Source organism: Tursiops truncatus, chromosome 13 (assembly GCF_011762595.2).
Source record: "Tursiops truncatus isolate mTurTru1 chromosome 13, mTurTru1.mat.Y, whole genome shotgun sequence".
NCBI classification, from domain to species: Eukaryota; Metazoa; Chordata; class Mammalia; order Artiodactyla; family Delphinidae; genus Tursiops; species Tursiops truncatus.
Genome location: NC_047046.1, coordinates 8468453 through 8494926, shown reverse-complemented (window position 1 = coordinate 8494926; position 26474 = coordinate 8468453). Strand labels below are relative to the sequence as shown.

The 26474-nt window shown below is 42.6% G+C and overlaps 2 protein-coding genes across 4 annotated transcripts; both read left to right on the top strand.

Annotated features, from left to right (window-relative positions):
* Positions 1 to 331: 331 nt before the first annotated feature.
* On the top strand, positions 332 to 23594 carry ANAPC7 (anaphase promoting complex subunit 7). Of its 3 annotated transcripts, none has more exons than XM_073790072.1 (11): positions 332 to 523; positions 4693 to 4879; positions 8055 to 8174; positions 12739 to 12850; positions 13159 to 13312; positions 14043 to 14185; positions 16253 to 16370; positions 17224 to 17420; positions 19841 to 20065; positions 20899 to 21049; positions 22561 to 22816. In XM_073790072.1, exons 1-11 carry the CDS (start codon positions 423 to 425, stop codon positions 22670 to 22672), a joined length of 1620 nt encoding a protein of 539 aa, XP_073646173.1. In that variant the 5' UTR covers positions 332 to 422; the 3' UTR covers positions 22673 to 22816. The 3 variants fall into 3 exon arrangements, with proteins under 3 accessions (XP_073646173.1, XP_073646174.1, XP_004310890.3); XM_073790073.1 differs by having other exon boundaries at positions 391 to 523; positions 4668 to 4879; positions 22736 to 23594; XM_004310842.4 differs by having other exon boundaries at positions 408 to 523; positions 22736 to 23594.
* LOC101331600 (cold-inducible RNA-binding protein) lies at positions 8208 to 11580 on the top strand. Its single transcript, XM_033836880.2, has one exon. It carries the CDS (start codon positions 10305 to 10307, stop codon positions 10821 to 10823), a length of 519 nt encoding a protein of 172 aa, XP_033692771.1. The 5' UTR covers positions 8208 to 10304; the 3' UTR covers positions 10824 to 11580.
* Positions 23595 to 26474: the final 2880 nt, after the last annotated feature.

The following is a 26474-nucleotide window of genomic DNA, read 5'->3' as shown; positions in this document are numbered from 1 at the left end:
ATCCTACTAGTATATTAACTTTTATTTATGATAAATATCAATACATTTTTATTAATTTCTGAGAGTCCTCTCAGACTCATTTCAATTGGGCATGCATTCGTCCTGAGTTGCCTTTTGTCCCCAGCTCATTGTAAGCCCTCCATAAAGTTTGCTGCTTAGAATGATGATGTAACTTTCGCTAAAAACAACCCCCCGCACCCCAAACCAAATCGTACCACCTCACAGGGGGCTTGGCGGGGAAGGAACTGAGGGTTTTGTTTTTGTTTTCGTTTTTCTCAGGCATTTCGGTAGCTGCCTATTATCCTGGGGGCGGTGCCGCGTGTAGACCCGATGGACCCTGGCGAGGCGGCCATCTTGGGGTCTTCCCGAAGGAGCTTCAACCTTCTCTTCGCGCTGGTGCCGCGGCGGCCTTGTTGGGCAGAATGAATGTGATAGACCACTTGCGAGACATGGCGGCAGCGGGGCTGCACTCCAACGTGCGGCTCCTCAGCAGCTTGTTACTTACAATGAGTAATAACAACCCGTGAGTTGAGGCGGGGAGCGGCCTGGGGCTGAGGAGAAAGCGGCGCCGGTTTGGGAACGGGGGCTGAGGGGACCTGGGGATTGGCGGGAAGGAGCGGCTGCGGGCCCCAGCTGAGGTTCCGAGGTCAGCGAGGGCCTCGTCGGGCGGAGCCGACTTAGGAACGAAGTTGAGTTCTCTGGGTCCCCGCGTTGTGCCGGGCGCTGGGATGCGCTCCCTGCGGGGGATGCGGCGAGCGGCTGCTTCGAGAAACGGAAGGCGGGGGCTCTGAGGACCACCCTGGCTAGGGTTTCCCGAAAGTTGGGAGCAGAGGTTTTCCTAAGGAACTTGTCGCCCGGCATAGCGACTGTCACATCGCTGGGCTGACTCATCCCTTCCCAGCTCCTTCCCGAAGAACGTTTTCTCGCTCAACGAGGCTCAAAGAAGCCCAGTCGCCTGGTTTTAGACCCTTGTCCTGCATTTGAGATTGATTTTTTTCCCTGGGTGTGTCAGTAGGGTTTATTTACTTTCTCGTCCCTGCAAACACCTGAAAACGGGAGACTTCCTTGATGGGTGAGAGTGGCACCTTTTGAAGGACTCGCATTGCCCTTTTCACGTTTCCAAAGCTGCCGCTTATGGAGTCTTATTGCGGATGAAGCACAGGGCTATTTCCAGCCTTGAGTGCATGTCGCCCCTGTGCTTAAATTTCTCCCTTTTGGTTAAATTAAAATTCCTTCCCACGGTCTACAAGACCAAACATCTCTCTCTCACTCTGTCTGTGCTCCAGCTTCCCTGGCTATTCTTTCTGTTAACTTGAACACACCAAGCTCGTTCTCAACTCAGGGGTTTTGCATTTGCGGGTCTGCTTAGAGTCCTCGCCTCAGAGCTGCCTCCTCATTTAGGTTTCAGCTCAGATATCCCTCCTAGAGAATTCTTTTTTAAAAACATTTAATTTCATTTTTTATACAGCAGATTCTTATTAGTTATCTATATCATACATATTGGTGTATATATGTCAATCCCAATCTCCCAATTCATCCTACACGCCGTCACTTTCCCCCCTTGGCGTCCATACGTTTGTTCTCTACTTCTGTGTCTCACTTTCTGCCCTGCAAACCGGTTCATCTGTACCATTTTTCTAGGTTCCACCTATATGCGTTAATATACGATATTTATCTCTTTCTGACTTACTTCACTCTGTATGACAGTCTCCCTCCTAGAGAACTCTTGTCTGGCCACCAGAATTGTCCCTTACCCTCACCATTCTATCCCTTTGCCCTGTTTTATATTCTACATCACTTTTTTTTTTTTAACCAAGATATAATTGACATACTAGTCTCAGGTGTACAACTTAATGATTCGATATTTGTCTGTATTGTGAAATGATCATCATAGTAAGTTTGGCTAACATCTGTCACCTCACATAGTTACAGAAAAATGTTTTTCCTGTGATGGGAACTTTTAAGATCTATGTTCTTCATCACTTAACACCTAATGAAATCAGCACAGTGCCTGTGTGCAGTACGCACTCAAACGTTTATTGAAGGTGCTAAGGAAATACGTGCAACCTCAGGAAGGTGAAATACCGTGTTCAAGTTCACACATCTAGTAAGTGGAAGAGCCGCAATGTCTGAATTTTGGTCCTTCTGACTCTAAAGTCTCCATTCTGACCCACCACAGTCTACTGCGTCTAAATGGCATTGTAATCTTCTACTGAGGGTGGACCCATTTGCATTTGGCCTGCTCTGGAAGCTGTCTGGGCCACTTAAGGGCGTTGCAGCTGTTCCTACCTATTTCATTTCCATTAGTGCTTTTGGACCTCACTACGGGAGACCCATCATTTTACCACCATCCACTTAGTGTTGACAGTGAGGAGCCCTGGTCTCTGTCGGCCTTCTTTGTTTATTCTGGAGCCTTTCACCTGGTTCTGAGTGATTTGTCAAAGCATACAGTGTCTACCATTGGGAATTTATGCACCAGTTAGTCATTATTCTTGGTTCTTGAAGATGTTACAGGATAGTTAGAAGGAGTTTGGTCCTTTGATTAGACTTGGCCCGTTCTTTATTTTAGGCTAAACTGGCAGTTTCCTTCCTGGCTTCAGGAGGTGTTTAAATTCTGACCTTTATCATTTATATTTTAATATTTCTTAATTGCCAATACACACCATAAAAAAAAATCAAACAGTACTGAAGGGGTATGCAGATAAGTGTCTGATCCTGAGTCTTGACCCTCACTCCACTATTTCCCTTCTCCACAGGCAACAACTTAACAGTTTTTCATGTATCATTTCAGAGATAACTTAGGCATGCATAAGTAGGCATGTATGTTACAATATATAAACATCTGAATCCTTTCTCTGAGTGTAGTATTTCTATCAAATCAACTATTTTCTTTCACATCTTATTTCTCACTAAATATATAGAATCTCAGAGTTGGAAGAGATCTCAGCTATCTGGACTGTACCTTTCAGTCCTTGACTTTCCTTTGTAACTTTATATCCAGTGTTTAGCCTACCTATCCTTTTTTTAAAATTATTTTTTCACTAAGATAAAATTTACATACCATCAGATTCACCCTTTTAAAGAATACATTTCTGTGTTTTTTGTTTTGTTTGTTTTTTTTTGTTTTTGCGGTATGTGGGCCTCTCACTGTTGTGGCCTCTCCCGTTGCAGAGCGCAGGCTCAGCGGCCATGGCTCACGGGCCTAGCCGCTTCGCGGCATGTGGGATCTTCCCGGACCGGGGCATGAACCCGTGTCTCCTGAATCAGCAGGCAGACTCTCAACCACTGCACCACCAGGGAAGCCCCCATTTCTGTGGTTTTAAGTACATTCACAGAGTTGTACAACTGTCACCACTGTCTGTTCCAAAGCATTTGCATTACCTCCAAAAGAAACCCCAAATGTATTAGTAGTCACTCACCAATTCCACTTGCCCCAGCCCCTGGCACCTACTAATCTATGGTACCTATTCTTGAGTATCCTTCATTTGCTGAGCAGTTAACTGTCTCCAGAGTTCTTTGACTCTGACTGTTCTTTCATTTTAAGTGGCTGTAGGTTTTCCCTGTCAATGAAAAAATGTAAACTCTAACTGGGGGAAGGATGGGATTGGAGATTAAAAATACGAGTTTCCCATTAAGATTGGTGGCCAGTCCTAGGCACTTATAACACTTGTGAGCAATATTCAAGGTTAAAGAAAAGGTTCTGAAATGTATTGGTTCTGTTACGCTGTCCTTAAACCCCTGAGACTCAAGGAAGTAAAAATTCTTGTTAGTGAAGTTTACTTCTGTATGTAAAAAAAAAAAAACCTTTCATCAAATAAGGCTAGTCCTCTCTCATTCTGTTCCACTCTGTCCCACTGGCTTATCCTAGTCTATTCCCATACTTCGGTATTTTAATATTCCCATTTTCTTCAGTATTTGAAGAGTTTTAAGTACCCTCCGAACCTCTTTTTGTTCAGCACTTAGCTAAAAATGATTCAGAGTGGTGAGTTTCTCTTTTCCAGGTTCTTTAACCCTTCTTTGGTAATATTCAGTAATATTAGTTAAGTCATGATTGCTCTCTTTTGTCTGTATTACCCTAAAAATTGATGTTAATATGAGAGTTATGGATATATATCAGACTCTTCAATTAAGAGGGCTTGGGTTAAAGAAGGGGAGGAAAAGATACACAGTTGACCCTTGAACAACTTTCAGGGGAGGGGAGGGGGTGCCAACCTTCCCCACAGTCAAAAATCCACGTATAAGTTATAGTTGGCCCTTTATATATGCATTTCCTCCATATCTGCAGTTCTGCATACATGGATTCAACCAAGAGTGGTGTAGTACTGTAGTGTGTGCTATTGGAAAAAATCTATACATATAGGTTGGACCCTTGTAATTCAAACCTGGTTTGTTCAGGGGTCAACTGTATTACATTTCTCTTTGTATATCTCTGTATTACTGAATTTGATTTAGATGTATCGATTGTTTTTATTCTAAAGAGAACAATTTAAGGCAATTTTCTACATGTGTTGACCATATTGACATGAAGTATGACTCTTGCCTCTTTTTTGGGGGAGTAGCACTTAAGGTAAATTTACTTTTTTGTAAACTGTCAACATAAGGTGTATTAGGCTTATGTAGACACTAAGGAGAGCGTTCTTTCTTACATTTCAAAACAACCCATGTAGGGGGTATACTTTCTTTGTTTTCTAGTGAGTTATTCTCCCCATCTCAGAAGTACCAGCTTTTGGTGTATCATGCAGATTCTCTCTTTCACGATAAGGAATATCGGAATGCTGTGAGTAAGTATACTATGGCTTTACAGCAGAAGAAAGCCTTAAGTAAAACTTCAAAAGTGAGACCTTCAACTGGAAATTCTGCATCCACTCCACAAAGTCAGGTAATTGGAAGTAGATGTGTGATGTGGTTTTGGTTGGTTGGGTTGTTTTGAGAGCAAGAGACGCTGAAGGAATTTGAAAGATTGCTGATTAGATGTAGAAGAAGTAAAATAAAAAGTAATTTTAAAGGGGAGCTGACTGGAGAAACAAAGATGAAAAACCACTTAGATGCAAGAATGCATCCAGCCAAGCACTAAGGGCTAGAAGCAAAGTTGACTCTATGGATGAATCTAAAAATAGAATTAAATTTTAAATTAATTAGTTTAAAAATTAAATGGAATTATCTAGGCTCTAACCAAAGCCTTTCATTGTTCCTTCCTTTTATTTTATTATTTATTTATTTTTTGGCTTAGTTTCCCAACCAGGGATTGAACCTGCGCCCCCTGTGTTAGAAGCGCGGAGTCTTAACCACTGGACCGCCAGGGAAGTCCCTGTTCCTCCCTTTTATACAAACAGAACTCAAAATCTAAAGTGTTTTTAATAATTTTAATGAAAGTACACTCTTAAACTGTAACTCAGTTTTTAGGATAGTGAGCACCTGGGGAAATTTATATAAAATAATCTTATGAATTCCTACTAGTTTTGGTTGCTTGATAATTAGTTAAATAAATGAAGGGTAAAAAATTATAATTTCACCATTCGACAGTCATCCCATTGCTAGAAATTAATCCTAATAGTAGATTCACAAAAGGTTTACAAGGGTATATAACTAAGGCTGCTTATTGTAGTATTGTTTATAATGGTAAGAAACTGGAAGCAAAAGTGTTTATCAGTAGGATCTAGTTAAATTATAATATAGCCCTAGGATGGAATATGATGGAAATATTAAAGAAATGAAATATAGAGGTGTATGTGCTGATGTGGAAAATACTGTGTATATTAGTAAAGAAAATAAGGTTTGAAGCAGTGTGTTCACTACTCTTTTTGTTTAAAGGGGATAGTTTATTTATTTTATTTTTATTTTTTGGCCACACCGCACGGCTTGCGGGACCAGGGATTGAACCCGGGCCCTCCCTGGCCCTGGGCAGTGAAAACACGTTGTTCTAACCACTGAACCTCCAGGGAATTCCCTAAAGGGGATAGTTTATAGTTATATAAGTATATCTTGGTGTATGCCTAAAATATATATGGTTAATATACATGAAAAATTTTCTGTGTGCGTGAAGGAAATACATTTAATGGGAAGCTTTAGGGAGAGGGGAACTTTGACTTTTCAGTTTGAATCTGTCTTTAAATTTAAATTACACATGCAACTTATTTAAGAGGAGTGTCAGTAGAATGAACTGGAAGTGAAATTATGAGTTGTGTTCTGTATTTTTCCACATTAAAAAAAGATACAAAGTAACATCATTGCTTTTTTTTTAAAGCCTGTACATCTTCCTCTTGTTTCTTTTTATGTAGAACCTTTGTTTTTGTTTTAAAACGAAGCTTTTTTTTTTTAAACTTATTTAATTTTTATTTTTGGCAGCGTTGGGTCTTCGTTGCTGTGCGCGGTCTTTCTCTAGTTGCAGTGAGCAGGGGCTACTCTTTGTTGCGGTGCGCGGGCTTCTCCTCGGGCTCCAGGTGCACAGGCTTCAGAAGTTGTGGCTCGCGGGCTCCAGAGCAAAGGCTTAGTAGTTGTGGCGCATGGGCTTAGTTGCTCCACGGCATGTGGGATCTTCCCGGATCAGGGTTCGAATCCGTGTCCCCTGCATTGGCAGGCGGATTCTTAACCACTGGGGCACCAGGGAAGCCCAGAACCTTTGTTTTTGTTATTAAAGAGTTGATTGCCAGGAATTCTGTTTTCTGACACTGAATGGAAGTCATGTGTATTATCCACACAGACTCATTCATAGAAGTAGTTAACTCCTGTTTTAAAATTTATTTATTTATGGCTTTGTTGGGTCTTAGTTGCTGTGCGCAGGCATTCTCTAGTTGCAGTGACTGGGGGCTATTCTTTGTTACGGTGAGCAGGCTTCTCATTGTGGTGGCTTCTCTTGTTGCAGAGCACGGGCTCTAGGCACGCGGGCTTCAGTAGTTGTGGCTCGCAGGCTCAGTAGTTGTGGCTCGCGGGCTTAGTTGCTCTGCAGCATGTGGAATCTTCCTGGTCCAGGGCTCGAACCCGTGTCCCCTGTATTGGCAGGCAGATTCTTAACCACCACGCCACCAGGGAAGGCCAGTAGTTAACTGTTTTTGAGCGCTCTGTATGCTTAGCACCATGCTGAACCTTCCATGTGAATCAAATACATTTAATCTTTAAAGAGTCTTTTAAAAAATTGACATACAATTCACAACATAAAATTCATAATTCAGTGGGTTTTAGTGTATTCACAGAATTGTACAACCATCAGTACTGTCTTAATTCCAGAATATTTTCATCACCCTAGAGAAACCTTCTGCCCTTTATCTCCCCAGTCCCTGGGAATCACTGACCTTTCTGCCTCTGTGGGTTTACCTATTCTGGACATTTTATATGAATGGAATTGTGCAATATGTGGCCTTTTGTGGCTGGCTTCCTTTACTTAGCATAATGGTTTCAAGGGTGATCCATGTTACAGCATGGAATAAAGAATCAGTTCTTTATTCCTTTTTATTGCAGAATAATATTCCATTGTATGGATATGCCATATTTTAACTGTTCATTAGTTGATGGGCATTTGAGTTGCTTCTGCTTTTTAAAATAATTAATTAATTAATTTTTATTTGGCTGTGTTGGGTCTTCCTTGCCGCACGTGGGCTTTCTCTAGTTGCGGTGAGCGGGGGCTACTCTTCGTTGTGGTGTGTGGGCTTCTTGTTGCCGTGGCTTCTCTTCTTGCAGAGCCTGGGCTCTAGGCGCATGGGCTCAGTACTTGTGGCTCGTGGACTCGAGTGCAGGCTCAGTAGTTGTGGCGCACAGGCTTAGTTGCTCTGCAGCATGTGGAATCTTCCTGGTCCAGGGCTCGAACCCCTGTCCCCAGCATTGACAGGTGGATTCTTAACCACTGCGCCACCAGGGAAGCCTTGTTTCCACTTTTTGTCTATTATTAATGCTGCTATGAACATTTGTATACAGGTTTTGTGTGGACGTGTTTTCAGTTCTCTTGGCTGTATACATAAAAGCAGAATTGCTAGGTCATGTGGTACTTATGTTTAACAATTTGAAGAACTGCTGTACTGTTGAAGTAATATTTTGAAGAGATGTTTTCATTTCCTCTTAAGTGTCTTCCATCTGAAATTGAAGTAAAGTACAAAATGGCTGAATGTTATACAATGCTAAAACAAGATAAAGATGCCATTGCTATTCTTGATGGGATCCCTTCAAGACAAAGAACTCCCAAAGTAAGTTGAATTAACAACTTGTTACATATTTTTCTCTTCCCCAGTCCTTCCAACCCTCTTCTGCCATGTTTTCAGGGATTCCATCTGAACATTTTATCCTTGTCTCTAATTGCCACTTTGTTCACCTGTTCTCCCTGTTTAGAGAGATGGAGGAGTGACTTTCTTATGAGACCGTGAAAATTCAGCTAATGAAAGTGGTAGCTGGAGAATAATATTACATATGTTTATTTTTTGGTGTTTCTTATTGTAGGAAATATGATTTGCAGTATACTTCCAGGTAGCAATAATACTTTTTAGAACCTCATTTTTTGCATTCTATAGGTATACGCATTTGATAGTGTGTGTTCCTTTCATTTTCAGAATTAAGACTACAAGATCCTTTTGTACATTTGATTTGTCAACATATTATAATGTATAGAACACCTTCAACTGAAATCAAAAGTTCTGGTGTCTTGTCTGAGTTTAGGGCATTCAAGCTGTGTGCAGTGTGAACTTGGCACAAGTTAAAAATCTGGCTTTCCTTTTTTTTTCCTTACTGAGGATAATGGTACTTTCTCTGGTATAAGTTAAGTTCATGTATGTGAGAATACTTTTTAAAAGTACTATTCCATAAGGAGTATTATATTGGGCATCTCTGATTACAGGTTTTTTTGAAGTCCAGTTTAGAAAAACAATGAAAATCTTAGCTCTTAGGAGTAAATTCACATCAGTATTTAATATTCTTCATACTCTCATGTCACCTACCGTCCTCATTTCATTGAAAAACTGTTCTGTGCAGTGTGTGCTTAACAATAAGGAATTTTATAGGTATGATGTCTATGTACATCTTCCTGCCCTTAAAAGAAAAGGAATCATAACCAGTAGGGACCTGGTGTATTTAGTTAGTGTTTTTTCACCCAGGTGTTACTGAGTTTTGAAAGTAAATAATCAAACTTTATGAGAACGTGTTGAAGCATCTCCTCATGTTGAGGATTTATTTAATATTTTCTGAATTTTCAAAAGTAAGCTATTTCCTCAGTATATTTTATGGTGATAGCTGTTATTAAAAACATTTGTAAGTATATTATAGATTAACTTGTCTCATAGTAAGCTGGGCGCTCTATACTAAATTATGTTCTGGTACGCTATGAAAGTGTTACTCCAAGAATAATTTTTTTGTATATGTAAAGAGTGTCTTCTTTTGGAAAATGCTGTTTTGATTATAAACTTTGCATGGTACCTGTTCCTTATCTTATTGGAAATGTACCGTAATTTCTTCCTTGATGACTTGAGGGAGTTCAGGGACATTTTTTAAAATGAGTAATGGCAAAGAAGCTGAGCTTTGTATCCAGCACTTTGGTGTTTACAGCCATCATTTCAGGAGAGACCAGAGGAGTCCACATATGTTAGGAGTACATATCTTTCGTTCTTCATTCTGTAGAGCTTTTGTAGCCAGGAGCAAGCAAAGATGTGTGCCTCACACATAAACCTAGAATATTTACAGTTTTTCTTTCTTGTCCGTTAGGGAGTTAACTGGCTTCTCAGTCTGTGTAAAGAACAAGGAAGTGAGTCAAAATAAATGTTTGTTAATGTATGGTAAACACCACCACACATTCTTTCACAATTTTAAAGGAAAATTCCAGTGTGAAATTATTATATCTTGGAAAATCTTCAACTTTTAAGAGAAACATACCAACAAACAATTTCTCACTCAGTTTTTAGAACACGATGACTGCTTGTGTTTATTACTGGTAGAATGTGGCTTTAATGATGCCCACAAGTAAGGATCTGTTTTAAAAAGAATTGACTTTCCTACTAGGTAGTACTCAAAACTCACTCTTTCAAAATGTCAGGTAGTTTAAAGGGAATTTTAATATTTGTTGAGACAGATGGTCCGTCCGTCATAGTTTGCTAATAATAAGCAGTCAAGAAAGGATATTAAATTTAATTCTTTTATTTTTTTCAAGTATTGACACTAGTACTGGAGTTTTCCTTTAAGTACCTTTTTTTGCATTTCAACATAGCCTAAAATGGAAAATCTGAGGCCAAATAAAAAATAGTTTTGAGTCACTTTGCACGTTAGTAGCTCGGGCCGTTGTGCCGTGCCATCTTCCCGCCTGTGCCAGGGACCTGCCCGACTCATTGGCCGCCATGGCATCACATGAAGGCAAGCTTTTCGTCGGAGGGCTGAGTTTTGACACCAACGAGCAGTCACTGGAGCAGGTCTTCTCAAAATATGGACAGATCTCAGAAGTGGTGGTCGTGAAAGACAGGGAGACCCAGCGATTGAGGGGCTTTGGGTTTGTCACCTTTGAGAACATCAACGATGCCAAGGACGCCATGATGGCCATGAATGGGAAGTCTGTGGATGGGGGGCAGATCTGGGTCGACCAGGCTGGCAAGTCGTCTGGTAACCAATCCCGCGGGTACCGAGTTGGCTCTGCTGGGGGCCAGGGCTTTTTCCACGGGGGCCGAGGCCGGGGCCGTGGGTTCTCCAGAGGAGGAGGGGACCGCGGCTACAGAGGGAGCTGGTTCGAGTCCAGGAGTGGGGGCTATGGAGGCTCCAGAGACTACTACAGCAGCTGGAGTCAGGGTGGCAGCTGCGGTGACCGGAGCTCGGGCGGGTCCTACAGAGACAGCTGCAACAGTTATGCTACACACAACGAGTAAAAATCCTTCCTGCTCGAGATCGTCCTTCCAGTGGCCGTATATTTAAAGATTTTGGGAGCTCCGCTGAATCGTTAATGTGTAGTGATCACACGTCCTTGTACCCACTTTTGTAGTCTTACTGGTTCTGATCTTGTCAAACACAGCCTGACTGCTTCTGGCCCCCAGATGGCCTTGTTACTACACTTTGCTTTTTAAGGAAGCGCTTTCCATTTTTAAGAGTCTTAAAAACGTTTTGAAGAGCACTTCCAGTTTTACTTTTACCATTTTACTGTGAGCCAAGAGGTTTTTTTCAGAAAATCACCAGGGGTTGTGAGAGTTTTGTTTTTTGTTTTCGGTTGTGTTGCTTTTTTTCTTTTTCTTTTCATTGGGGTCGGCCCCGTAAAGTTGGGTGCCCCGAGTCACTTCTCTTTGAGATTGAACAGACTCTGAATCTGCTCTTTGTCCGAAGCTGAGCAAGTTGTAGCTTTTTTCCAACTCGGTGTCATGTTTCTGAGTGTAGCGTGGTAGAACCGTGCAGGTGGCAGCAGAGCACCCGGGCTGCCCTGGCCTGGGCGTCCACCTGTCCTGTGGGACCCACAGTAGATTTGCAGACATCCCCGAGAGGTTCTTGAAAATGTGTATTTATATTGTCCTTTTTTGCCGGAAGACGTACACATGTCCTGTCAATGTTGTATCTGAAGGGGTGAAGGAATTCTTACAAGCAGTTTTCTTTGGCTTCATGAAGCCGATTAAAAGACCATCTGAATGAAAAAAAAAAGTTTTATTTCCAGTATCCATTATTGCATTGTTTGATTCAGTATGGATTAATGGCGTACTAGATTTTTATATACTATGAGTTTATAATTGGAACAGATGTTGATGTTCTTTATCTTCATAGTAATTTTTAGTAAGTGTCTGGCATACCAAGCTACAGATAATTGAGGAGATTGGGGATTGGCTTTTTTTTTCTTTTGTGCCCTCATGTTGACTGCTTCCTTAGGGTAATGATCTGGCAAACAATGTGTTCTATTTAATACCTATTAATTTTAAATAGGAAAATTGTGTTTTTGTCTTTGTACTATTAAGAATATTTATCCCTTCCCTGTAACTTCTATATTCTTTGGAACTTTTAGGTATTCTCAAATTTTCCCTGTTGCATTTTTAGGAAGGGTTTTTCTTTTTCTTTTTCTTTTTCTTTTTTTTTTCCTTAACTAGAGCTTTTCTGAGTTACATATTTGAATTGTGCTAAAAATGCATTCACTAGATTTAAATAGTGTAGCTGATCTCAGGATCATCATCACCTCTAGAGGTCAGTTAGAGTTTGATTTTTGTAGCATTACTTTGATCAGTCAGACAGTACCTGTGGGTCAAAGCTTTAAGCATTAGAAAGGCTAGAGTCTAGCTGCTAGACCAATTGTCAGAGAGAAGCGAAGTGTTTTATTCTGTATCTGTCATTTCCTTTTTGGGGAAAATTCATCTGATCTTTTTTAATTAGCTGTGTTAAGAATTCCTCACTTTCTCATGCTGTGATATTAATTGCATTTAGAATATATAAACTTAAAAAATAAAATACGTAAACAAGCATTTTTAGGGTAGTTCATCTTCTGTCTTAAAAATCAAGGTAATTAGAATTCTGTAACATTTCTCAAATGAAGGTTACTTCCATTTCCAGAGGCAGCATCTTTGGTCCAGTATTTTTGGACCTTTTGGCTGGGTAAGTGAGAAGAATTCGGGGGGAAATGGGAGGACATAGGAAAAACAAAGTAGTAATTTCCTCTTTGGTTTGAAGAATGGGGTTGGGCTTTATTTCCACACAGCTTTGGGTAGATTTTCCAGTAAAAAGTAGAATAGCTGATAATAAGAATCAGGACTTATTGATGGTGGGATTTTGTTTTTAAATATATACTTACCTTATTGTCCTTTCTTTTCATTACAGATAAACATGATGCTGGCAAACCTGTACAAGAAGGCTGGTCAGGAGCGACCTTCAGTCACCAGCTATAAGGAAGTGCTGAGGCAGTGCCCATTAGCCCTTGATGCCATTCTAGGTACAGGTCATTCTCCCTGTTTTCATGGAGTGTTTACTCTCTAAGATAATCTTGGCTGTACATTAGAATAAGTTTATTTTTTTTAAAGTTGACCATGCTTCACCTCCAGAGAGTGAGTCAATAGGTTACTATTGCCGTGTATTCTTTCACTGATCAAGAAATACTGTAGTTGTTCTGTCATGTCCATCTTGCTTAGAATAGGGAAAGGGTTGCCTTATAACCTAGTGAAAGGGTAGCCTATTGCTTTTTGCATTGTAGAAGAAGGATGCTATGCCTCACCTTCTTTCTCCTACTTTTTGTTGGATTAGGTTTGCTGTCCCTTTCTGTAAAAGGTGCAGAGGTGGCATCAATGACGATGAACGTGATCCAGACCTTGCCTAACTTAGATTGGCTTTCTGTGTGGATCAAAGCGTATGCTTTTGTGCACGTTGGTGACAACTCGAGAGCAATCAATACCATCTGGTGAGAGCCACAAAGTTGATTCAGTATTCTTGGGGCCCTTATATGGGGGTTTTATGTATATAAATTAGCAAAACAGAAAAATGGATGCTTATCTGTTGGTATTACAGCCAATTGTCCCTAGGCTTTGCTAGTCTGTTAATGTACTGAATGGTCCCAGATGTAATAGTCTCTGTTAAATGTAAACTTGGACCAAGTTTAGCTCTGTACTTGCAAAAGTAGTAACCCTTGCAAAACAGACGGCCTTAGTGTGTCATACTTGAACCTGGAAGAACATCTTTTCGGATGCCCCAGAAGCATAGATTATTGCAGCATCTGACCTGGGTTGCCTCAGGACTGGGATTTTTCTTTCTAGTCAGGTAAAGTCCAAGGACAAGAGTGGGGTTTGTGTTAGGCAAAGTCATTTGGTTGAATAATAAGTAGCTGTCACTTTGAATGACATTACATTTAACACCGTATAGTATATGTTATCCTCTGAAAAACTGCAACCAGAAAGTTTCTAGGTAATGAGAGAGATTTCTGCTTTATTCTGTGTATTTACTATCCAGTCTTGTATAACTTTAAGTTAAAAGCTCAGAATAAGAAAATCTAGTTACACTTTTTTTTTAGTCTTTCCTTGTGAAAAATCTTGTACATACATAAAAGAAAATAGTGCCCATATACCCATCACCCAGATTCAACAACTAAGAGGATTTACAATAGACTTTAAGGTTCATTGTTTAATATCTTAAAGTTCACTAGAGAAAAAGTCCTTATTGAGAGATAACGTGGACCTACTGGGAAGCTTGGCAGATCTGTACTTCAGAGCTGGAGACAATAAAAACTCTGTCCTCAAGTTTGAACAGGCACAGATGTTGGATCCTTATCTGATAAAAGGTAAGTAATTCTTGGGGCAGGATGGAGGTCTGTAGAGGGGCAAATCAGAAGATAGGGAGAAGATGTAACATGATCTTCTGATACAGTTTTTTGTAAAAAAATATTTTATAAAATTGATTAGAGTAGCCTTTTACCTTTTTTTTAGGCCTTGACAGTGTCTCTGACACTTGGGTAATTCCATTTTGAGCAGTTGTTTTTGCTTGAATTTAAGTGTCATCACCCCACAGATCATTATTTAGCTTTCTTTGTTTGGGGAGGGATCATAGCCTTTCCTTATGATTTACAGATTTATGATGTGCCTGACTGAGAATTTGGATGGCATCCCCAGGACCGTATATCCTTTTAGGGAATTTAGCTTTACTGTGTCCTTAAATGTAGTTAAAAAGGAGTAAGTGAACAGATACTAAGAAAGTGATCAGGTGGTTAAAGGAAGTAATTAGAAGTGAACAACAAAAAAATCATTGATTTAAAAGAAGATTGCTGCTGAAGGAGGTAAGCCACAGGGACTTCCAAAGGATGGCTGTTGGGTGAGTGGCAGTGAGTGAAGGGTAATGTGCGCAGGAATAGTAGGAAATAAGGTTGGATAGATAGGCTGAAGTCTGCTTGTAAAGGCCCCAAAAAGGTCATCAGAAAACATGGCCTTGTGACAATAAACGGTTTTGTAGACTCTTTTTTTTTCTTTTAATAAATTTATTTATTGATTTATTTTTGGTCGCATTGAGTCTTCGTTGCTGTTCACAGGCTTTCTCTAGTTGTGGCGAGCAGGGGCTACTGTTCGTTGTGGTGCACAGGCTTCTCATTGCGGTGGCTTCTCTTTGTGGAGCACAGGCTCTAGGCACGTAGGCTTCAGTAGCTGTGGCACACAGGCTCAGTAGTTGCGGCACATGGGCTTAGTTGCTCCACGGCATGTGGCATCTTCCCGGACCAGGGCTCGAACCTGTGTCCCCTGCATTGGCAGGCGGATTCTTAACCACTGTGCCACCAGGGAAATCCCAGTTTTGTAGAGTTGACAGAGCAGGGAGGGGAACTTCACAAGCATGTAGATGGGGAAACAGATCCAGAAAGATGAATTTGTTTGCCCAAGGTCCCCTCCTGCCCATTGTTATTCCTCTTCTTCAAATTGCCTGTGCCCATGATGAAAATGATGTTTTAGAAGTAGTAGCCCGGCAGTAGAGTCAGCATCTTGGAGTTAGAAGCTCAGACCCGAGTCCAGGGGCCAGCAGGGAGAGCTGCAGTAATCTTGGTTTGAGAGGCATTTTCTTTGGAATCTGAAGGAATATTAAGGAATGGAGGGGAATGGTGGTAAGAGATGGGTGACAGCGAGCTTGGGGCTTTTTTTTAATAGAACATGAGCGAAAATAAGGGGGGGGGGTAGGGCTGGGGGATGATCTTAAATGAACTAGACTCCAGAAGGAACTAGATGCTTTTTCTAGAATAGGCTAACTTTTTCTGAGACCGTCATATTAAGTGTGTACTCCTGACTGTGTCTAGACATGTTGGAAGAGAGAAGTTACTTTGATGCCTTTTTTGGGCCTTTTCTGGTTATGTGTTAGGATAGCTGTATTATCACACCACAGGATATAGGGACAAATAGTTCCTGAAAATAACAGGCTTTCAAATTGTGAGGTAGGTCCTTCTACTCTTTTTTTTTTTTTTTTTTTTTTTTTACTTTTGGATGTGTTTTGTCTTTTTTTTTTTGCGGTACGCGGCCCTCTCACTGTTGTGGCCTCTCCTGTTGCGGAGCACAGGCTCCGGACGCACAGGCTCAGTGGCCATGGCTCACGGGCCCAGCCGCTCCTCGGCATGTGGGATCTTCTTGGACCAGGGCACGAACCCGTGTCCCCTGCATCGGCAGGCGGACTCTCAACCACTGTGCCACCAGGGAAACCCTGTTTTGTCTTTTTAATAGTCATTCTGTAGGAAACTGGGAATGCTGGTGGGAGGAGCTCATGATGGTGGAGAGGGCTCAGACCTTGCTGGAGCTGGGGCCTCAGTGTGGACTCTGATGAAGGTTACACCTCCTTCAGAAAAGATGCCTGCTGCTTTAATGAGCCTCTTCCTTTGTAGGAATGGATGTATATGGCTACCTCCTGGCACGAGAAGGGCGGCTGGAGGATGTGGAGAACCTTGGCTGCCGCCTTTTCAATATTTCTGATCAACATGCGGAACCCTGGGTGGTCTCTGGGTATGTTTATGCACTCCCTTTTCTCCCCAGTTTTAGTAGATTCTTTAGGAAATTGTGGTTCCTCCTCAATAGAATATAGATTTGAAAGCTTTGGTTTAAGGGATAATCAAGACTTGGATTCAAATCATGGTCTGCCTGTGACTTTGGATACATCATTTACTTCTCTGAGTCTGTTTTCTCATTTGGAAAATGAGGATAATACCCCTGCTTTATGGGGTAGGTGTTTACTGAGATAGTGAATGTATCATGCTCAGCACTGCACCTGAACACGGGCAGCCATCAGTGAGCAGGCCAGGAACTGTGCTGCTGTTATTAACCTGGCTTTACAAATTCTCTGAATGTCTCTGACCTGATAACATACCCAGATTGTCAGGTTCTTTTTTTTTAAAATTTTATTATTATTTGGCTGTGTCGGGTCTTAGTTGCAGCTCATGGGCTCTTCATTGCAGTGTGTGAGCTTCTCTAGTTGCAGCCTGTGGGCTCAGTAGTTGCGGTGCACGGGCTCTAGAGCATGCAGGCTTAGTTGTCCCGTGGTATGTGGGATCTTAGTTCCCCAACCAGGGATTGAACCCACGTCCCCTGCGTTGGAAGGCTGATTCTTAACCACTGGACCACCAGGGAAGTCCCCATCAGGTTCTTTTTTGTAATTTTTCCCTTCCGTATCAAGATTTCTCCCTTAAAAATAAATATTCAGTAGATTCTTGTTGTTCTGTTTTTTCACTAATATCTTAGGCTAAAGTTGTAAGGGGTTTGTAGTAAGGATCACGTAGAGGGCCTTTTCTCTGATTTTCCTTTTTGAAGAAGTTTCTTTATGGTCTTATCTCAGATAACTTTTGGTTGTTTTTTCCTCCAGGTGTCATAGCTTCTATAGCAAACGCTACTCCCGAGCCCTCTATTTAGGAGCCAAGGCCATTCAGCTGAACAGTAATAGTGTTCAAGCTTTGCTACTTAAGGGAGCAGCACTCAGAAACATGGGCAGAGTCCAAGAAGCAATAATCCACTTTCGGGAAGCTATACGTCTTGCACCTTGTCGCTTAGATTGTTATGAAGGTAAGATAAAAAATATAGATGAATGGTGTGGATCTGTAGATGTGGCGACAGCACTCAGATGGAAGGTTTTGTTGGGCCAGCAGTTTCCAAAGTTTGTTGTACATTGGAGTCCTCTGGGGGAACTTTGAAAAATCCTGATGCTAGGTCACTCCAGTACTGTTTAAGTCAGAATATTTGCTGTTGGGATATAGGCATCAGTACTCTTTTAAGATCACAGGTAATGCCATTGTGCAGACATATTTGGGAACCACTGCATTAGGCATTATAAATTCATTTATGGCCAGACTTTTCACTCCATACTTTAAATCCAGTTTTTTCATTTTTTGTTTCTGATTTTTGGTTAGGGTATAGTTGGGTTGGTTTTTTTTGTCATGTTTTGTTTCTCAAACGTGGCCCACTCATTAACGTGAGTTTCTCTGTGCTGGCACTGTGCTGGATTGCTTGGTACGTCTTTATTGGTTTTTTTTTTTCTTCTTTTTTAAAATATTTATTTATGTATTTGGCTGTGCCAGGTCTTAGTTGCTGGGTGTGGGATCTTTATTTAGTTGCAGCATATGTGGGATCTGGTTCCCTGACCAGGGATCGAACCCGGGCCTGCATTGGGAGCGCAGAGTCTTAACCACTGGACCACCAGGGAAGTCCCTGTCTTTATTCTTTTTTACAATTGTCTTACCTTGGGCCAGAAATATTACTCATAGGGTAACTCAGTATCCATATGACAGTGTTGGTTGTGGGAACTGGTCAGTTCATTGTGACCTCTGGAGTAGGCATGATCAAGGTCAAACTTTGTTATGTACTATTTTAAGTTCGTGTGAACTGCCCCTAGGAGTTCAAAGCTATGCCAGCTTCAGCAGCATTTGGTGACTCAGTCGGAGACGTTAAAATAGATCTTACAAGATGCAGTTCCTCCAAAGCATATTTTTATAAGAATTTAAAAATAAACCCAGGAGTCTAGGAGTGATTTGCTCTTAACAGGAAGATGAGTTCAAATTTGAGAAATAAAATTTGGAAGTTGGTGTAAAGAACAAATCTGCTTAGATAGCCAGAGAACTATGCCTGTTGTGGATTTGTTCTTAAGAAACTACAACAAACCAAGCTTTTGGTTTCAGATTAAATTCTTGATCCTGAAACTGTAGCTTCCCTAGCCTCCCAGCTGCTTTTATCACGCTAACTCCTGTCTGCTGTGTGCCTGTTTCACAAGAGCCTAGGAATGCAGCTAACTGCATTACCACAGTGAGTGGTTGGACACAGGATAGTTAGAGTTGTCCCCCAGTTGGCCAGTGAGGCTTTATGGGACGCCTTCACTCAAGCCACAATTTGGAAATTTGGATCAGGGTGACTTGGTTATGCCTTCTGGTGGTTCTTGCAGCCGCCAACCAAGCTTTCTTTACTGGTGGGGGCCCTGGATCAGTGAAGTGCCTTCTTCACATTTCCCTCTGAATTTCCAGTGGGGCTTTAGCAGGAAAGTAAAACTATTCAGTAGGTAGTTACAACCAACCACCATATTCTGAATCCACCACGTTACCCTTAAGAGTTAGGTAATTTCTGGTTAAGTAACCATAGTGTGTGGTAGAATGTGCACATATATTATAAATGCCACTAGGGTGGAGGAGTATACAGAGAAAATCTGCCAGGGAGTGTGTGGGTTTGGGGTTTAAGCTGTTTTTCTGTTTTGATGAGTGCTTTGGACTAAAAAGTACCTCCTCTGTTCTCTTTGATTTCTTGGCATGAACAGTTGAGAGTTGACTGTACTTGAAATGTCCCCGTGGAGCATCTTGCTGTGGGTATGGAAAGAGGCAGGAGCTGCCGATCTCAGTGTATTTGATCCATCTGATTAAGCCCCTTCCATCCAGTTTAGGGAAACCCTCAGCAAATGCTTCTTGAGATAACGTTTATGTTTCAAATGAGAAGGTCTTCCTTTCTCCTGAGGTTGCTCCCTAGGTCCTTTAGTTTTTAGAGCTGGACATTCGCTGTGGACTGTAGGAGCCCTCCCCCTTAAATGTAGGACTAAAGGTGACTGAGCACAGCTGGAAATTAACAGTTTGTTAAGAGGCAGCAAAACCTTGTTGGAAACCTCCTCTTTCACAGTATGTTAATGTCACATTAGTTAGTGTCACATTCGTTCCTCTGACTTGCAGCTGGGCTGCCTACATGCTTTGGTTTACTTGTGCATGTTTGTTTCCTTCACTAACTGAAGGTGCCTTTGCGCTACAGGCTTTTTCCACGTCCGTCAAGTGCTCTGGGGAAGAGCACCTCTTAGCTGTTCCATCAACATACCCTTCAGTCTGATCTCACCATCAGACTTTTCCCTTGGCCTGCCCTTTGTTTTAAACTTTGAAGGTTTGTAATTTGGAAGGCTGTCAGATGGAAGCATGGCTTGGAATGGTAATGTGGTTGAACTTTGTGTTATATTTTTTCAGGTCTCATCGAATGTTACTTAGCCTCCAACAGTATTCGTGAAGCAATGGTAATGGCTAACAATGTTTACAAAACTCTAGGAGCAAATGCACAGACCCTTACCCTTTTAGCCACCGTTTGTCTTGAAGACCCAGTGACACAGGAGAAAGCCAAAACTCTATTAGATAAAGCCCTGACTCAAAGGCCGGACTACATTAAGGCTGTGGTGAAAAAAGCGGAACTGCTTAGTAAGTGTATCTTGTTTACTTCCCTGTTCGTAGTTAATTGTGTAAAACCTGATCTCAGTTGGATTCCCTAGTCCCAGTTGGTTACAGATGACCAAACGGGTGTGTGCTTTTTTTTTTTTTTTTTTTTTTTTGTGATATGCGGGCCTCTCACTGTTGTGAGAGCACGCGCAGCCTCGGCGGCCATGGCTCACGGGCCCAGCCGCTCCGCGGCATGTGGGATCCTCCCGGACCGGGGCACGAACCCATGTCCCCTGCATCGGCAGGCGGACCCTCAACGACTGCACCACCAGGGAAGCCCTGGGTGTGTGCTTTTGCACTAGGTCTGAGCCCATGTGAATTGGTTTATATTTAGCACAACCAAATGTAATTGGCTTAGAATGACTTTTGTGGAGTGGCTCAAACCAGGTGTACTTGGTTAGTACCTATTCAGCTCACTTTGTCCTGAACTAATTTGGGCCGAATATAACTGGTTTTAACCAATTTGAACTGTTTTGACCCATCTTATGACTTCCCTTTTAGACTTGGTTTTTTAAGTCCTGATTTATGATGAACTGAGTTTAGGGTAGTTTAGCAAATAAAATCCATTTTGGCTTTTTATATGAACTTTGGTCGTGAGTAAGTTTTTAAAAATCAGAACTCAAACTGCAGAGTTCCTAATGGAATAAGAATTCAAACGACCTTGTTCTCACTTCCTGCCACACCACTGTTCTCTTGACATCTATAAATAGATGTTGGATTGTGATCATTGTTGTGGTTTTGTGTATATGACTTGCGATGGGAATATATTTCGAAATGTTGTGTAAGTAGGAAAATGAGAGTCTTTTTCTTTTCAGGCAGAGAACAGAAATATGAAGATGGAATTGCTTTGCTGCGGAACGCACTAGCTAATCAGAGTGACTGTGTCCTGCATCGGATCCTAGGAGATTTCCTTGTAGCTGTCAATGAGTATCAGGAAGCAATGGACCAGTATAGTATAGCACTAAGGTAGGCACTTAGCCTCCCATGGGGGGAAGGTCATTGAGGGGTAGAGGAAGCAGGGAACAATGTAACAGGAGTTCTGGAAACACACACACTTTGTGCCCATGGTTGAAAACAGTAATAATAGTAATGGTAGAGTTGTTTGTAAATTTATGACTTCTAAAGTCTTTTCTTTAACTGATATTAACATTAAAGAACTGTTTCACTCATAACCAGCCACACCACTATAACATCTGTTTTCATTTGTGTAGATCATCTTCCTGGCCTTGCCAACACATATACGTATTTTTATAGGGTTATACGTAGTATATATTTTATATTCTGCTTTTTCAATCAACGTATTGTAAGTACTTTCCCATGTTTCTACCTACTGTAGTAGTTAAGAACTTAAGCTCTGAAGAATACTACCTTTACCACCTGTTATCTTGGGCAAGTTACTAACAGATTTCCTTGTCTATATCTACCTTATTAGGTATTAAATGATTAAACGAGGATTAAATGATTATTCCATGTAAAGCTCTTAGCACTGTGCCTGGTATATAGTAAATACTAAATAAATAGTGGTATTCTTACTGCTTAATACAGAAGTGATTTCTTTGAGGGTCGTCTGTGTGTCTATAAAGTTATGGTGGAGGCCTGTCTTTAATCGAGTCTGATCACATCTATTTACTTGTTCAGCAGTTAAGCACCACTCATGTGCCTGGCATCTCAGTAAACACTGGGGATGCTGTGATTCCGGGAGCTCTCAGTCTCAGACGTGCAGACTGATAGATACCATGTGCTAAGTGCTTTCAAAGCAGTCTCTAGAAGGCAGGGTGGGAGTGCAGAGGGTGGGGAGCGCTGCGTGTGGGTGAGAGCTGTATGGAAGGTTTCAGAGAATAGGAGATGTTACAGTCAATCTACAGTTATATAAGTAGGAACAGGATTCCAACATGGGTTTCATTTGCTTTTTGGAAACCCAGAAGCAAATGTGAAAATAAAATATAGAAGCGGAATTTGCTAGAGATTGGACACCGGCTGGCCTCAGTGATGGTCACAAAGGCAAGAGGAGAGATTGCTTAGGAACCAAGTAAATAAATGTTCTGGACCCTCTGAATTTTGAGGGTTTTGGCATGCACAATACTCTTAGCTGCTACAGTCAAATGCCCAGGTTGGGTAGCTTTGGGTCCTGGGGTCTAACCTAGGAGTTGACAAATCTGTTCCATGGTAAGCATGATGATTTTGGTTGACTACTGAAATGCTGATATGTTTAATTATATCATAAGAATATGGAACAGTTTTACTCACAGAAAAATAAGTATTTTTTGTAAACTTGTAACTTAAAAACCTAATACTGTTAAATTATATTTGAATTTTTCTGTTAATGGTTGTTTGCTACTTTTTCATTTGTGTTATCTAGTATCTTCCTCTAGCAGAATGCTAGGGGTATTAAGTGTGAAAAGGTTTAAGAAATAAATGGAGAAAACTCAAATTGAGAATTCTAAAACTTAGGACAAGATGCCTTTTTTCACTTCTAGTGGTGGACTCCCTCGATCTTCCCTATGGAACTGGAGTTGTTTGGAGAGGCCAGGCATTAGCAGTTTCTCTGTGACTGGGTGGTCATTTCACTGCTGTGCCAGGGAGAGATGACGCATCAGCCAGCAAGAAGCAAGGCAGAGATTCAGGCCTCTCCTTTGTTTTGTTGTCCCCTAGTTTGGACCCCAATGACCAGAAGTCTCTAGAGGGGATGCAGAAGATGGAGAAGGAGGAGAGTCCCACGGATGCCACTCAGGAGGAGGATGTGGACGACATGGAAGGGAGTGGGGAAGAAGGGGACCTGGAGGGCAGCGACAGTGAGGCGGCCCAGTGGGCTGACCAGGAGCAGTGGTTCGGCATGCAGTGAGGCAGGCACAGCTCCGTGGCCACACTGGCCTGCCCCGCTCTGAGCACTTCCATGGACTGAAGGAACCTGTAGGAGCCCGCTCTCTGGGAGGACAATGATTCAGCATGTGATTGCAGCAGGGGTCTCTGCCCCTTGCTCCGTATTTCTAGTAGTGACTTCATTTTTAAAAACTGAGCCTGACCAACCTTCCATATATCTCCATCCTCCTCTGCTCCTGTCAGGGAGGACCAAGTGAGCACTCAGAGGCCCGTGGACATGTCGGGGCTTCTGGGACAGAGTGCTTTTTATAGAACTAACTTCTAAATCTGAAAGCTCGAGGAATAGAAAGTCTTTTGTCTGTGATGTTGTGGATGGGTTTAAAGGAGCGACCTGTTCCCCAGAGCAAGAGTGTCATCTCCCAGCAGCAGCATGGACTGGCCCTTTCAGAGAGGGTTTCCTGTCCCAGAAATCATTATCCTGGGTTGTCCAAACTTCCCTAGTAACCTTGCTTCTTTCTGCAATGTTAGTAATGCCTTAAGCTGACAGTTGCTGTTTTGCAGAACAGTTTTCCTATTTGCTAATCTGGTAACTTGCCTATGAGCCTGGGCCGAATCTGAGAAACAAGTGTGACCTAGAGCATGAACAGAGGCACAGTTGGGGTAATTAATAAAACTGTTTTTTGTACAGTAATGATGTTGGGTTGGTCAGAATGGAAGCCCTTTATAGATTCTTTTTTTTGGTCTCTTATTTACAGTGCATTGATTCAGCTCTAGAATTATTTGCCATAAATAGACTCTCTTTTTCCCAGGGAAAGGATTGGGAGGAAAGGGAGCTGGGAGGATTGGGAACCTCAGGTAATACTGAGCTCGTTCATCCATTCGCATTTTTGATTGGTAAATTCCTGGGGAGAGTCTTTGGCCAGATTTTAGACTGGGTCTGCCTATCTCTGTCAGGGGCGCTGAGGTCGGTGTCTGGTTTCAGCATTCTATTGTGGGGTCAGCAGGGGACTCATTCCCTGGGCTCGGGTGCTGGGAGACTACCCACCCTCTCCCCCTTGTTTAATATGTGATGTTTTTGGAGGTGAAGGTAGTGGGGGGTGTCACAGCTAACCCCAAATTCTCATCAAAATAAAATTAGCCAAAGGTGGTACAAAATGGGAATTTGACATAAATGGAAAGTTCTGTCTTAATGTGTAAAAACATAGAGTGTACAATAGTTTAGGAGCTTAGAACATCTGATAACTGCAATTTAAAGTGGGCAAAAGGTTACTGTTAAAGTATCTTTCAGTATGAGAACCAAAGCTTGGGCAGCATCATTTGATGGAGCAGTTTTTAAAGAGCCCAGCAGGCAGTTGGAGTCATGCCAGGTGAATGTGTGGCCCAGAGAAGACACTGCTCATTTGTGCTCGCTGCAGGATGCAGGCTCGTGTCCTTCCTCAGCTCGCCTCTGAGCATCCATGATCAGTTAGTGCTTTGGGAGAAAAGGTGAAATCTCTCCTCTGGGGAGGAAGCCCAGCCACACCCTCCTGACCTTGTTTCTGCATGTCAGGCTCATCACCATGAGCCCTGAGATTCTCTCAGGATCAGTCTGTGCCTTGGAACCCACACCTGTGCACCGCCTTCCATCAGCAGCCTCACGTTCCTCCCCTTTCATCTCTGCTGGGAGCCCCTGGATCAGTCTGGCCTGTCCATCCCAGCAACACCCTGCACTGGATTCCTCAGGCCCTCACACCTGCAGCTCCAGCATTTCCATCCCGGCAGTGCTGGGGTGACAACTGGGTTGAAGTGACAACTGAAACTATTTTTAGAGCACCTGACATAGGATTGAAAACACTCTCAGTTTACGTCAAAGAATCAGAGGAGTTTGAGTTGGAGGGTGCTGAAGCGCTTCCCTGCCAGTCACTTGCTCTCATAAACAGAAAACCTCATGAGAGTGAGGAGCCCCAGGAAGCAGGGGCACAATCAGGCTGACCAGCTCTGTCGCTGTCCCACTGATCCACTTGCAAGAGACCAAGCAACCTTATAAGTGATGCCCTTCCACATGCCTGCAGTCACCACAGGTACCTTTTGCTGTCTGGATTTTCGCACAGCCAATGTGGAGATGTTTTAATTGATGCTTGTCATTCCTCCTGGCTCCTTCCAGATTGTTTGAAGCATAGGTTTGGAATCAGACTGGGTTGGGTTCTAAAAGTCTCAGCTCACCTGTTAGTGCTGTGGGTCAGGGGCCAGGTGGTTAGCCTCCACGTTCTGGGCTCCCTCATCCTCCTCTGGACTGAAGACTGAGTGATCCTGTGAGGAGTTCAGCATGGTCCCCATTGGGAACATTATCGCCATCACAAGGGTAATGGAGATCCCAGTTCTTTCCTGGGGAACTGGGGACTGGTGGTATCACTCTGAAGACTTCTTGCTCTTCTCTCCTGGAGGTCCCTCTGCTGAGCAGGGAGGCAGGGTCCTAAGGAAGGTGTTCCAGGCCCTCCACCTTGGCCCTTCACCTTTCACTTCTGAACCCATGCTGTGTGCCAGGGACCTGGCAGATGTGACCCCTACAGAGCTTATGTCAGGAGTGCTCCTTGCCAGCCTTAGTTTGGAGGCCACACTCCTGCCTCTGAATTCTTTCCCAGAGAATGAGGCCAGCTTTTGCCTGAATCTGTAATTCTGAAACTTGATTATGCTTCTCAGTGATACAGATCTCTAGGCTGGACACCAAACTTTAATCAAAGTCTGGGCCCTGGGCCCAAGAGTCTGCATCTTTAATCCCATCCCAATTTACTATTCTGATGCAGGTGTTCCCTGGTCCAAATATTGAGAAACCTGGGAGAAGGGTTTGAGGGCCCCAGAAGTTGCAGGCCTGACCTTAGAGGGCCCCTGGGGACCTCACTCTGTAGTTGCCTGTGGGTGGGGCAACTCCCATGACCAGGCCTCTTGAGCCCATGCCCAGGCCTGCTTGCTGACCCCGAAGCCATGGGCACTGACTGCTGCATTCTCTCTGCTGACAATAGGCAGTGAGGCCTGACTCAAGAACCTCACTTCAGCGTCCAGGGACAGCAGCCATGACCAGGCCTGCCAGGAATCCCTGGCACTGGGAGGGCCTGTTGAGGTAAGTACCTTACTAAGGTTTTCCACTTCCCCCAGGAGCTTCCCTGCCCTGGGGCAGTGGAAGGGGGTACCAGTCATGGGCCACAGAGGGCAGGCTTTTATTGTCTAGACGCTCTGACCTGCCCTGGCTACACCTGGGCCTCCACCATTTGGGGCCAGGGTGTGTGCAAGATGTCAGTTGTTGCCATCACAGAACATGTTACTTATTTCACAAACTACATGGTACCAGCAACACCAGGAAAAGCCGGAAGATCACGTAAGTCTCCTTAGCAGCCGTTAGAAGAAAACAGTTTAAAAATAACCAAGTACCCTCATGCATTGCTGGTGGGAAGATAAAATAATATAGCTGCTGTGGAAAACAGTCTGGCAGTTCTTCAAAAATTTAAACATTTGCCATATGAACCAGCAATTCCACTTCTGGGTATATACCCAAAAGAATTGAAGCAGGGTCTCAGATGCTTGCATACCTGTGTTC